The sequence below is a fragment of the Parasteatoda tepidariorum genome, chromosome 9 (genome assembly GCF_043381705.1).
Source record: "Parasteatoda tepidariorum isolate YZ-2023 chromosome 9, CAS_Ptep_4.0, whole genome shotgun sequence".
Lineage (NCBI taxonomy): Eukaryota > Metazoa > Arthropoda > Arachnida > Araneae > Theridiidae > Parasteatoda > Parasteatoda tepidariorum.
In genome coordinates this window covers 48,632,737-48,647,082 of record NC_092212.1, presented here as the reverse complement: position 1 = coordinate 48,647,082, position 14,346 = coordinate 48,632,737, and the positions used below count along the sequence as shown (strand labels likewise).

Genomic DNA, 14,346 nt, shown 5'->3' with positions numbered 1-14,346 from the left:
AAAGGTTTTGGGTTCATGCGCACAAGTGGTTCACTTTTTAAGCAGTCTGCGCGGACTACTTATAAAAGACCGTGTGGAGGCTTTTTGATGTAGGAGGTGATGGTTTATCTACCCGATTTACTCAAATGACCGGCAAAATACTTCAATCATTTATTGCGGACCGGTAATTTGGGTTATTAGCATAATTTTGCAAATACAGAACTGTCTTTGAAATAAATAAAAATATTTTGAGCCTAAACCTATGTATACATAAAGTTTATATCAGTTCTAATACTATTATAAATACGCGGAGTGACGCCGGTACATGTACAGGCTGTTTAAAAAGAATATTAGTGTTTAAAAATTACATTTACTTTAATAAAAAGAAATATTAGTTTGACGAAAATAATTTCTTGTCTTTTTATTTTTTTATTAGTATTATGCAAAACTCTATCTCAAAGGAAAATTTTAAAAAACACACAGTTCACGAGCCTTAAATACAAAAGCTGGCTTTAGTTTTAAACTATACAATTTTGCCAAAAAAGAGTTGCCTAGATTCAATTATACAGAACATTTTAAAATGCACTGAAATGGTGAGACTTCCAACTTAGAAAAAGGAAAATTATTAAAATTAAAAATTTTCTTTTTAAAATTCTTAAGATGTTCAATATTTATTTGAAAGAAGTGGTTCAAGTTAATTTTAACTCCGCAAATTACCATTAAAAGTTATTTGGCTTGGGAGGAATCCATCCCCCAAAAACTTTTTCCAGTTCTGCAGCACAAGCTATGGTAAGTGGATCATTATTCATTCCACCTATGATTTGCATACCATATGGTAAGCCTTCTTTGTTTATTCCAAGAGGACACTGAGTTGCTGGATGACCAGTAAAATCGAAAGTTCCAGTATAGGCCCAACTCAAAGGAAGACTTGTTGACATTTCATAATGGTAAGGAGCTGGAACAGGATGAGTTGGATAGATGAAAATGGCATTTTCGTCGTCAAGAAGCTCGTCCAATTCCTTTCTCAATTTCCCAAGAATAATTTCATACTTTTTTTGTGAAGTGGGATTGTTTCCGATAATAAATCTGGAAAGCAACTTGTTCCCCATTATCCAAAGTAACGGAGGAAAAGAAAATGTCGATTTTCCAAATAGCAACTTTAAATGCTCTAGAGGTAAGTTTATATGATCAACTTTACCTAATGTTATGAAATTGACTATGTTTGAAAGTGGTGCTATAGCACGACTAATTCCAGTTTCAATAGTTCTTTCTATTAGAGGAATTTCCACTTTCTTTGCAGCTACGTCGTATTTTTTAGTGAAATGAGAAATAGCCTGAAAAGTGAAAATAGATAATAATTAACTACCTTTTAAAAAAAAACTATAGAATTAAGTTGTAAGAAATAATTAAATAAAACTCGATAAGAGATAATTAAATAAAACTATAAAAGTCATAAAAATGATAATTTGTGTGCTCCACTTAATTTAAAGGATCTCTTTATAATTTACAGTACAGTGCAATATGGGGTGAAAAAACATTAAACATTTTGCCTTTTTTTAAGTAAAAAATATAAGGAAATCTATTATTGTTGAATAATTTTATTTGCATCTCCTCTTAATAATTTTATTTATTTATGATTGAGATGTTCAGAAATTGAATTTAACAATTCCATGATGAACGCATCAATTTTCATAATTCATTTTGTTCCAAAACCTTATGCAATTCTCGGGTTGAGAGCCGTTCAATCACCTCCCGTTCTGCCCCATCGTGTCGACCCAATCTAGTACGCAAAAATACACTTTTTAAGCAACAAAAATGGTAGTTTTTTTTCTTATGTATCCATTTATTATAGAAAAACAAGAAGCACTAAAACAGAATTTCATAAAATTCTGACTGTTTGAGGGATAAGCCTCAATTATTTAAATTTTTTCATCATAAGAAAATGAAAACGTCAATGCTGTCATTTAGGAAAACAATACAAAAAAAAATTCTTGCTGCTTATGAAACTTTAGTTTAAGACTAGATCTTGCAGATCACTTATGGGAATGTGACCCTAAAATTATAAAACAAAAAATTAGTCATAATATTCTAATCAATTCAAATGAAACTTTTATTTAATTTGCTTGTAGGATGCTGTCGTGCTGAAATGCGCTTAACATATTTCCTAGCATTCCAAAACTGAATGATTATCTCAATCTTTTGTCAATAAATAAAAATAATCAATGTAATCAATAATCTTTTTGTACCATCAATTTGAATTGAGTGCAGAATAAAATCAAATTTTTGAGACTCCCTCTACATCTGCTTTACACATTAACATAGAATTCGAAAACCGTTACATGGTTGCTAAATGTTTTGATTTTATTAAAATCGTTATTATTTCTCACACTTTCTTCTCCACCAACACATTTAAATGTGTAAGGCTAAGAAAAAGAACCTTGGCAATAAATTAAATCCAGTAATAATTTACAGATTCCTTAACTTTTCTTGGAGAAAACTGTTCTAACGTATACATGACTCTGGCATTTTTGATTTCTTAGTGAACGGAGGTTTCCTGTGGGACTTGCCCTGTAACGTATCAAGCTATATAAATAACAATTCAGTTTTTTGTAAAAAAGAAACTTTTATTCACAAACAACACTAACAGTAACAAATATGAAATACTCGTAACGGGATAGTTAAAATCTTGTAAAACAAACTAGAAAAACCCGTAACGGATTATAAGAAAACTCAAATTCCAAAACAAAACTAATCTCTTAAAAACCAACAACTCACAAGGGAAACTAGGGAAGTGTGACTCGCCAATTTTGAAATAAACTAGTGGGATGTATGCCTTATGAGGAATAATTTTAGGGGGCAACATTCGTTTCGGCCCATAGAAGGTCCTGCGAGAGATAAAAAATAATTCAATGCATAGAAAAATCGGTATTTTATTACTTCAATGCAGACTATTAGTTATTGTAATTGTCTCATACTCCAATTAATTTTGTGGTACTTTCACGGACTATATAATGCATATTTATTGTCAAAATTGATTTCGAAAATTTTATATATCTGTAGTTTATCAGAAAAACCTGTTAGGTTAATTTAAAAAAAAAAAATTCCAAATTAATTGGAGTATGTGATTGCAAATCAATTAATTAATAATTAATTAACAATTGATTAATAATTAATTAACAATTAATTAATTCTCTGAATGATTTATTAATTAGTAAATTAATTAATCATCAAATTAATTACAAATTAATCGGATTATGAGACAATTACAATAACTAATAGTATGCATTGAAGTAATAAAATACTGATTTTTCTATATATTGAATTATTTTTTATCTCTCACAGGACCTTCTATGGGTCGAAACGGATGTTAATTAATTTATTACTTAGCAAATTAATTAATTATCCAATTAATTACAAATTAATTGGAGTATGAGACAATTACAATATCTAATAGTCTGCATTGAAGTAATAAAATACCGATTTTTCTATATATGGAATTAATTTTTATTTCTCACGGTTCTCACGGGACCTTCTATGGGCCGAAACGAATGTTGCCCCCTAAAATTATTCCTCATAAGGTATACATCCCACTAGTTTATTTCAAAATTGGCGAGTCACACTTCCCTAGTTTCCCTTGTCAGTTGTTCTAAAAATGTCTCATTTGGTCGTAAAAATTATCACAAGCGACTAGGGACAGGACGATTCCATAATACAAACGGACTTAGAAAATTTAGAAGGGGGAAAATGAGCTCGATATCGGGAAAACGTTGCTGGTGAGCAAAATATCGCCTTATTTTAGCGCCAACATTAGAAGTCAAATTTTGGCAGGATTTTCTGAAAAAAAAATTTAACTAGGGCCATCAAAAAAGAAAGAATTGATTATTAGGCTTTACAGAGAAGACAGTCAGATTTGATTTTTTTTTAATCTTCAAAGAACGTTTTTGATGCAGAGAGGTACGTACCTCAGTACTGTTGACAATTATCTGTCGCTGTTGCAGCAATTCCGTACATGTTGGAGGAGCGTGAGGGGGGGGGGAGATCGTGAAAAGAATTCCGTGTATAAACGGGGCAGTGGCACTTGACCTTAAAAAAACACCAGTGTAGGGCAAATTTATACCGGGCAGTGGCACTTAACTAGACCTTGTATATATTTCAGACATTTACCAAAAGTCTAGTCAACTAGACCTAGTATNGGGTTATAAGAAAACTCAAATTCCAAAACAAAACTAACTCTTAAAAACCAACAACTCAGTTGTTCTAAAAATGTCTCATTTGGTCGCAAAAATTATCACAAGCGACTAGGGACAGGACGATTCCATAATACAAACGGACTTAGAAAATTTAGAAGGGGGAAAATGAGCTCGATATCGGGAAAACGATGCTGGTGAGCAAAATATCGCCTTATTTTAGCACCAACATTAGAAGTCAAATTTTGGCAGGATTTTCTGAAGAAAAAAAAATTAACTAGGGCCATCAAAAAAGAAAGGTATAATTCTCACATTTCATACTTTGCCTAAAAACATCCAACATTCTATGCAATGCCGGCGTTTCATAATTTGCCGGTCACATACATATATTAAGATCTAACTAACTTTAAATTAAAAAAAATTTTAAAACAGAAGCAAAACAGATAACAATAATAAAAACAAAGACATAACGAAAAAATTCAACATATAACATATTTTATGCGAGTTCGAAAATGACAGCAAACGTCGCAAAAAATAAACATAAAAACAAATGCGAACGGTGAAGGTAAACCTTTGAAATTTAGCCAATACGCCAAGGAAGCAAACAAAAAAATCCCCAATATTCTCAGTGTAATTACCCTCTTTCCCTATTTTTATTCTTCAGACGAAACTCTAAGTTTTTAACATTATGGAATCGTCCTTCCCCATGTCGCTTGTAAATTATCGCTTGCTTTTATTTTTCTTTCTTTATCTCTTTATGTGTTTAGTTTATTTTATTCATGCTTTTGCTATCCCGTTATTTTTTTAATATTTTTACTTTTATTCATGCTTTTACTAACCAATTATTTTTTAATATTTTTAGACTTCATAGCCCCATCAGTTAAACCCTCTGCGACGCCGGGATAGCCTGGTTGGTAGGGCACTGGGGCATGTCCAAGATGTCGTGTGCTCGATCCCCGCTGGCCGAAGACTCTCTGTGTAGTAAATGGGGACTGATGCACGTTAAATCTGTCGGGTCACAAAGACCTCTATTTGATTCTTTTTAAAAACCATTTATGATTTTTAATAAATAATTGCTTATCTTCGCCACTTTGAAGACAATAGAATAATTGGACTAACGAATGATAATATTTCCTACGTTCATATTTCTTCAAGCACCGTTTCACACCAACTACCAATTTTTCTTCTACCTATCAATTTATCTTCAACATATTAATCATCACCATCAGGATAAATATTCTACTAATACTGTCTTCCTCGACCTCTTTCCACAAACTAATAGTTTTTTTATAATAAATGCCTTTAAACATCAATGTTGTCCTTTGAATTTATGCCAATATATCCTCATAGACATATATAGCTTATTATCTTATATTTCCTCCAAAAGCTAGACATAGTAAATAGTGATTTTACATTTTTATTTCACTGTAAGAATCATTAATAAATAACCTAACATTTTATTCCTTCATTCTTTTTCAAGCTAAATAATTTATAAATAAGTTTATAATTTCTTTAAGTTTTTTTCACCTCTAAAAGAAATAATTTTATGATTAAGAATGAAATTGTTTTAACTTATTTGCATGAGCAGAGCTACTGAATTTAGTTACAAAAGAATTTCTTTGAATATGATCAGTAAAATCTTGTATTAATTTTACTTTACTTTTCTACCCATTTTTAATAGTTGACTAACTAAGAGGCTCTTATCATCCATCTAAGTTTGAGTTCGTGCTGAAGAAGATATCAAAGTTATAAGCAGGTGCAGTCTATTTTAAACATTTGTCTATATCACATTCAACTTGTAGCATATAACTTTTACAATGTAGTGTTGAAATTATTATTTTTAGTAGCTGTTGTAACTCTTACTATTACTAAGGATAATAGTTCTCCCCTCTACCTCTTTTATTTTACTCATTACTCAATTAAATATGTTTACTTTGTTAACTTCTATTTTAATCTCTTAAGTATATTTCTCTTTGTAAGCTATAAGCTAATTCTTTCATTTTGATATCTTCGGTTTTAGCGGGTTGTCGTGTTACCGAAGCGGGGGAGCCATCCCCTCTGCAGAGGATCAAAATTGTGATGGCATGTCTTCGGATTCATCCTCAGGGATGTTTCCCTGACCGTCGCCATTAGCCCATTGTGCAGCTCTAGTGCGACGTAAATGAACTACGTACGAACGTACGCTTCCAGAATTTTCAAGATGTCAACAAACGAAAATGTCCGTTAAAACGATTTTCTAATATTTTCTTTCTGGAACTCTCCTAAGTTTGCAGGAGGGTTTTTTCTCTTTATGGATATTGAGAGAGAAAACAAATTGCAATTTATATGTAACAGTTAACTTCGCTTATAGCTTACAGTTATAGCATGGGCAGACGTTGCATTGTTCGTAATACACACATCATGCTTAGTAACGATGATTCTCAATAGTTGGTAACTTATTAGACAAATCTTATGCAGCATTGATCATGATACAAACTTTGCACATTGGTGTAACTTGTGAAACCTTTATTCAAATTAAAGTACTTGAAATTTCAGTTTTAAGGAAATTGTTCGGATTCCTTAATTGGTATTCTGCTAAAGGAATCAGTTTCTCTTTATCGGGTCCTGTAAGAAATGCTGGGTTGGGGGATGAATGTCGCTATGTCAATATTATAATAACAAACCATACGTCCTAGGTTAATAACCGGGAAAATTTGAACTTGAGATAGGGAATAAGAGGATTAACAGTAAGAGTTAACGAGAAATAGAACATTACCAATTAATTATTTCCTGATTACATATTTTACATAGTCTATGAGTTTCTAGGGTGTGGTTTCATAGTCTAGGGATGTGTTTTTAAATGCTTGCAATATTCTGTGATACAGCAGTGATCTCAGCTAATTTCCTCTTACTGATAAGAGAAATTAAGAAATGAAATTTTGACTTGAACCAGTATTTTCATTTGCTAAGCAACAGTCGTGCATAAATAAAAGTTAAATTAATTCAAACAGTTCAATAAAAAAAATTTTGTATTATTTCTAAGTCTTCGAAAATTCTTGAGTTTCTTAGATGAAACGGGAAAAAGAGGGAATAAACCCTTTAAATTCGGTTGATTAATTATTATTTACTAACTTTAAGCATTGATGAAACTATTTCTTTATCTACAGGAAGCATTCCAAAGTCCTTTATACTCGTTGAGTAATAAATCTTCAAATTTCGGAAGTCTACCTGAAAACAAAGAGTAAATTAATAAACGTAATCCTAATTGTGAAACAATGACAAATCATGGAAAACAAAATTTTAAAAAAATGAAGCATAATTATTATTTGGGCAGTCAGGTCAGAAATTTAATCTCATCATTCAAAAGTCTGTCGTAATCCTGCATATATATATATATATATATAAATAATTTTTTATTTCTTTTGTGAAAAACAAAGATAGCAAGTGCAAATCTCTATGAAAAATTGCCTCCAATCTTTACTAGTGGAGGAATATTCAAAGCATTTAAGGAAGATTCATACATGGGAGTTAATATTCAGTTGGGAAGTACGAAATTGGAGACAGAAAACTAATAAGTAATGCAAATACTGCTTCTTCAGTGCTGACTTGNACTTACGTTGTACGTGCTCGTATATATCCTGTCTTAATCAGGAATATATAGAGTGTTCCAGGATTATTTGGACAAACTTTTAGAGGAACCAGGGGACATCACAAGGATTCAGATTTTCACAGCAATCCATGGTTGGAAAGGTCTTCGTTCGCCACTAGGTGGTATTGTTTACAAGATAGATTGAGCATGGTGAGACGATTTCCTAGCCACTTCAGTCTCCTGATTTAAGCAGCATGCGATTCTTTTTTGGGGCTGCACTGTTCGCAACACCTGCGGATTCGTTAATGGATCTGGTAGCACGAATCGTTGCTCTTGCGGATATCCAATAAAATCCAGGAGAATTTGAGCGAGTCTGCCAATCAATTACACGACGGTGTAACGTATGGATCACTAGAAATAATGGAAACCTTGAACATAGTTTGTGACATTTGCACCTATCATCTACCGCAGCTCATGTAATATCTTTGTCCAATAAATATTTCAGATAATCTCAGTCTTGTGTCTCCTTGTATCTTTTACCTGTCATACTTTTCCTTGACATTTTCAACCATGTGATGCTATGCAATCCTTAATCCTTGTAATCCCATATCTTTTCCTTAAAGTTTGTCCCAATAATCCTGGGACATCCTTTATAGCTTCAATTTAACTCAGTTTTCCTGGAGAAAAAATTTTTTTTGAAAAACTTTACAAAAGTGTTGGCAAGTTGTTGAATTTTACACTTTCTTTGACTCGAAACTGATAAACTTCGTAGTTTTCAAATTTTCTTGTTTTTAAAATTTATTAGGCAACGTTTGTAATCCTCATAATAATTTGGTTACTCAAACTCAGTTACTTAACACGTTCACGCTGGGGTGACCCACCGGTGGGTCTCTTATCTTGGCAGCCCACCGGAGTAACAACTGGTAACAATAAATTTCATTATTAATTTTTTTTCGGGAAAAATAAAAATCCATAACTACCAATTGTTTTTAACGGATGCAATTTTTATATTGAATTGCTTCTTCACGGTTATAAATTTCCTTACAGTAAATTGTCATTGTTAAGAACAGATTAAGTCCTCCCGAATATTATCTAATATTGAAATAGTTCTTCTGCCAGTATTTTCTCTTTTACCGTACCAGTATTTTCACTTTTCCCGGCGTGAACATGTTAAACTAGTTGATGCTTAGTTTTGGAAATTTTTACTTATTTTGATAATTAGTTAATCCTCACTTGGATACTTTTGACAAGAATTCTAAAATCCATAATTGTAGGTGTTTAAATTTTTACTTATGTTTGGGTAGTTTTAAAGTGGCTATATTCACTTTTCTAGCCGTTGAAAGATCCTATATTTATTTCAACTGTTAATAAGTTAACCACACACAGTTTGCTTTTTTAAAATAAAGATAGAAATTAAATGTTTACATAACCACTTTAAATTTTTCGACAATTGACATCTCTGCAGGGGTGAAAGCGAGACGGAAAAGAGGAAAGGCTGGTAGTAAAACCTTTTCGGTTATAGCTAGATTTTGGAAGGAGTTTACTAATTCTTTTTTTAAACTATTCAACAATATCTACTTTATCTTGGAAAAGAAGCAGTTTTTTATATATGCTAAAATTATAAAAGAAATCTTGATAGATACAGATATTTTATTTTTTTGGAAAAAAATGCTGGAATGAAATGTCTTACGTACCAGTTTTTTCTCTTTTCAGTCTCGTTATATACCCTCCAACTTATGAGGATTTTGAAATTAATTCTTTCTAGTGGTAGCGAACCAAAGTAGAAATTTTTAAAGCAAATGGATCTCTCATAAAACTTTTATCAGAACTTAAGAATCTAGCCATATGGCCTGCACTTTTATAAGTAATAGTGGACAAGTAACGCTAAAATTGATTTTTTTTAAATAGTAAGACATTAATTTTGCTACCCTCTGAAAAGAAGATTTCTGAAACTACGGAAATTCCGTAGCAGTTGGAGGGTATGTATAAGGGCTTTCAGGCATGCATCTCTGTGAGTATGATGAAAAAGAAAGGGCCTGCTAGAGACTCAAGTTGCCCAATTAAATCATTACGCCTACATTAGAGATGCACCGGGTCATAAAACTTACCCGTAAAAAATTTATCTTTTTCTGGCAGGTATCGGGTACCAGTATTTGTATATATTAATCGTTCGAATTTTATAACATTTATGCTAAACAATATAAAAATCTTATAATTTTTCATTGAACAAATAATTTGCGAGATATAGTTCTAGGAAAATTAATTATGTAAATAAAAACATATGTTTTTATTTTTACATATTTTCAAACTAAATTTTAAAAAAAATTTCTAAAAAGAAATTTAGATAAAACGTTCGGATGTAGAATGATTAATATAAATTGTTGCTATGAAGTAGATCAAGAAATCTGCTAATATTGCTATAGAACTAATCAATCTGCTAATATAACTAATTAATAATTTTATTTATTAAACTTTTTAATAGAATTTATTAATTTAGCTTCTGATAAACTTAAGATATTTTTAAAATATTTCAATAAAATGATGGTGTATTAATGGAGAAGCCTTGAAAAGCCTGATGGACCATCAATGGAGCAGCCCTGAAAATTGCTCCATGAGAATTGTCACCCTTAAAAACCACGAGGGGTCCCGCCCCAGAGGTAGGCCTCCTACTAGATGACTCAACGACATCGAACATGACCTGAAAACCTTCAAGATTAGAAATTGGAAGGAAGTTGCCATGGATAGGAGGCACTGGCGTTTGTCAGCTGTTGAGGCCGACAAGGCCTGCAAGAGGCTGTTGTGCTAACAAAGAAGAAGATGGTACATTAAATGAAAAATGTTTTAACCATTAGTGTTTGATTTTTAATCATCCGATAGTTGTAAACGCAATTTATATGCAATATGAGATCAAATTTAATTACAATTTCTTAACTTTTTTCATACTAAATGAAATATATATTATCGCATGACCTAAATATTATCCCATTACCAATATTTTACAGTCAAATAGCAGTTTTACTGTCCTTTGTGTAAAGATTCTATCAGACCCTTCTGTTATAGTGGTAAAAGTATCGGACTCTAATTCGGAGGAGCCGGTTTTCGATCTTACTTCATTAAGATCCACGAAGTACTTACGTTGTACGTGCTCGTAAAATCTGTGGAATCGGATGCTCTGTGGCTGGTCGTTCAACAGTACCATAGGTACAGCATACCTACCAACTCTTCCGGATTTTCCGGAAGATTTTATTTTCATATTTAAAGTGGTAGCAATACTCGGGTTATTCCAATTACGTTTTTGAATGATAATGATAATTATAAATGAGTTTGACCACCACTACATGTAAATAATTACAATAAATATATCAAAGCATAATAATCCTTGCGCAAGCGAATTTCAACGGGATCAAAATATGAATATATTTTTGAGTCAGATTGTTTTTCGTTTATAGTTTTACAACCACTCTGAAAATCCATTCTCGGAATGAGTGAAAGTTGGCAGGTATGGTACAGAGACCTGGAGAAAACTTCCGTCTCCTTCGAATTATGTCAAAAGTGTGGAAATGGCCTCACGAATTAGTGCTGCTGCCTTCTATCCGAGAGGTTCTGTTCGCAAAGACCAATTTTTGGCGCGTTTGGCTTGTCCAAGTGTCATAAGAAACGACAACAATAAAATAAAATAAAAACAACTTTTTATGGTAGTCTGACGGTATGAATACTTTAACCAAACTGGCTGGAAATTGAATTTATTCAGATAATGAGCAAAAAACACGCTCTCTAGAAAAAATTTAATTTAAAAGTTACCGATGACCAATTTTATTTGTACTTGCTTCTTTTCAATATATACGTGCATCAACCTAAAATGAAATTTGTATCTTTGCATTTAATTATGATTTTCTACCTACTTCTGATTTTTTTAAAGAAAATAAAACTATGCAAATATGAAATAAGAAATTTTACTTTAACAAAGACATTTACAAATGTTTATTCCTTCTGCTTTCTTAGTTTCGATAAATCGTACACTGAATATAATTACGTTGTTTTAATAATAAAAACATAAATACCTTTTGTCCAAATTTGCGTCTTATTGGGTTTTCTTCAGTAAAAACTTTCATCATTGCTTNAGAACCCGACACTCGAAATTTTTGCTCTGTTACAATCGTACCCTGTTACAATTGACCCCACTCTCCCCTATATATATATATATATATCCTGTCGTAATCAAGAATATGTAGAGTGTTCCAGGATTATTTGGACAAAGCAATCCAAGGTAGGAAACGTCTTCGTTCGCCACTAGGTAGTATTGTTCACAAGATAGATTGAGCATGGTGGGATGATTTACTAGCCACCTCAGTCTCTTGATTTAGGCAGCATGGAATTCTTTCTTTGGGCTGCACTCTGTTCACAACACCTGAGTATTCGTAAATGGATCTGGTTGCAAGAATCGTCTGTGCTGTTGCGGATATCCAATAAAATCCAGGTGTATTTGAGCGAGTCCGCCAATCCATTGACCTACGGTGTAACGTATATGCATCACTAGGAATAGTGGAAACCTTGAACATAATTTGTGTCATTTTCACATATCATCTACCACAGCTCAAGCAATATCTTTGTCCAACAAATATTTCAGATAATTTCAGTCTTGTGTCTGTATCTTGTACCTGTCATACTTTTCCTTGACGTTTTCAACCGTGTGTTGCTATGCAATCCTGAATCTTTGTAATATCCCATACATTTTCTTTAAAGTTTGTCCCAATAATCCTGAGACATCCTTTATAGCTTCAAACTCTCTCAGTTTGTCCCCAAATAAAATTTTTGTTTTGAAAGTGTTGGCAACTGTGAAAATTTGTTGAATTTTACACTTTCTTCGACTCGTAACTGATAAACTCCGTAATTTTCAAATTTTCTTGTTTTTAAAATTTATTAAGCAACGTTTGCAATCATCATAATAATTTGGTTACTCAAACTCAGTTGACTCAGTAACTCAAACTAGTTGATGCTAAGTTTCGGAAATTTTTACTTGTTTTGATGATTAGTTTACCCTCACATGGATACTTTTGACAAGAATTCTGGAATCCGTAATGATAGGAGTTTAAGTTTATACTTATGTTTGGGTAGTTTTAAGTGGTTATATTAACTTTTCTAACCGTTGAAAGATCCTATATTTATTTCAACTGTTGATTAGTGGTAGTCATAAACAGTTTGCTTTTTTGAGATAAAGATAGAAATCAAATGTTTATATAACCACTTTAAATTTTCCCACAATTGTCATCTCTGAGAGTATGATGAAAGAGAAAAGGCCTGCTGGTGACTCAAGTTGCCCAATTAAATCACTACGTCCACATTACAGATAAAGTGGGTCCTAAGATTTCTTGGTTTCGAGTACCCGTTAAAAATTTATTTTTCTCTGACAGGTTTCGGGTTGAATATATTAATTGTCTGAGTTTTATAACATTTATGCTAAATAATATAAAAATCGTATAATTTTTCATTGAACAAATAATTTACGAGATATAGTTCTAGGAAAATTAATTACATAAATAAAGACATATGCTTTCATTTTTACATATTTTCAAACAAAATTTTTAAAAAATGTTTCTAAAAAGAAATCTGGATAAATGTTCGGATGTAGAATGATTAATATAAATTGTAGATAAATTGTAGATTGAGACATCTGCTAATAGTGCACTTGATAACTAATTAATAATTTTATTTATTAAAATTTTAAATCGAATTTATTAATTTAGCTTTTGATAAACGTAAGATATTTTTAAAATATTTGAATAAAATGATGGTGTATTAATGGAGAAGCCCTGAAAAGCCTGATGGACCATCTATGGAGAAGCCCTGAAAATTTCGCCATGAGAATTGTCACCCTCAAGAACTCCGAGGGATCCCGAACCAGATGTAGGCCTCCTACTAGATAGCTCAACGACAACGAAAATGACCTGAAAACCCTCAAGATTAGAAATTGGAAGGGAATTGCCATGGATAGGAGGCACTGGTGTTAGTGAGCTGTTGAGGCCGACAAGGCCTCCAAGAGAGTGTTGCGAACACAAAGAAGAAGAAGATGGTATATTAAATGAAAAATGTTTTAACCATTAACTTTTGATTTTTAATCATCCGATAGTTGTAAAGGTAATTTATATACAATGAGATGAAATTTAATTACAATTTCTTAACTTTTTTGATACTAAATTAAATATATATTATCACATGACCTAAATATTATCCCATGACCAATATTTAACAGTCAAATAGCAGTTTTAAAGTCAAAATATAGTTTTGCAGTCCTTTATTTATGTAAAGATTCTATCGGATCCTGCTATTAGTGTAATCGGACTCCAATCCGGAGGGGCCGGTTTTCGAACCTTCTACTGTCTACTCCACTAAGATCTACGGAGTACTTATGATGTACCGTTCTCGTGAAATCTGTGGAATCTGATGCTCCTTGGCTGGTTTCCTTCTCCTTCGGATCTATGTCAAAAGTGTGGAAATAGCTTCATGAATGAGTGCTGTTGCCATCCATCCGAGAGGTTCTGTTCGCAAAGGCCAATGGCTGGAGCGTTTGGCTTATCCAAGTTTCATAAGAAACAACTACAATCTCTGTATCCT

The 14,346-nt window shown here is 32.2% G+C and overlaps 1 protein-coding gene across 1 annotated transcript in view; it reads right to left on the bottom strand.

Moving 5' to 3' along the window:
- LOC107450969 (fatty-acid amide hydrolase 2) overlaps positions 1 to 14,346 on the bottom strand; it is a 33,620-nt gene that overhangs the window by 2,041 nt on the left and 17,233 nt on the right. Inside the window, exons 7-8 of the mRNA XM_043055395.2 lie at positions 7,278 to 7,373; positions 113 to 1,313 (exon numbers count right to left, since the gene is read on the bottom strand). Coding sequence (XP_042911329.1) covers positions 699 to 1,313; positions 7,278 to 7,373 — 711 coding nt within the window. The 3' untranslated portion in view covers positions 113 to 698. The remainder of the gene's footprint in view (positions 1 to 112; positions 1,314 to 7,277; positions 7,374 to 14,346) is intronic.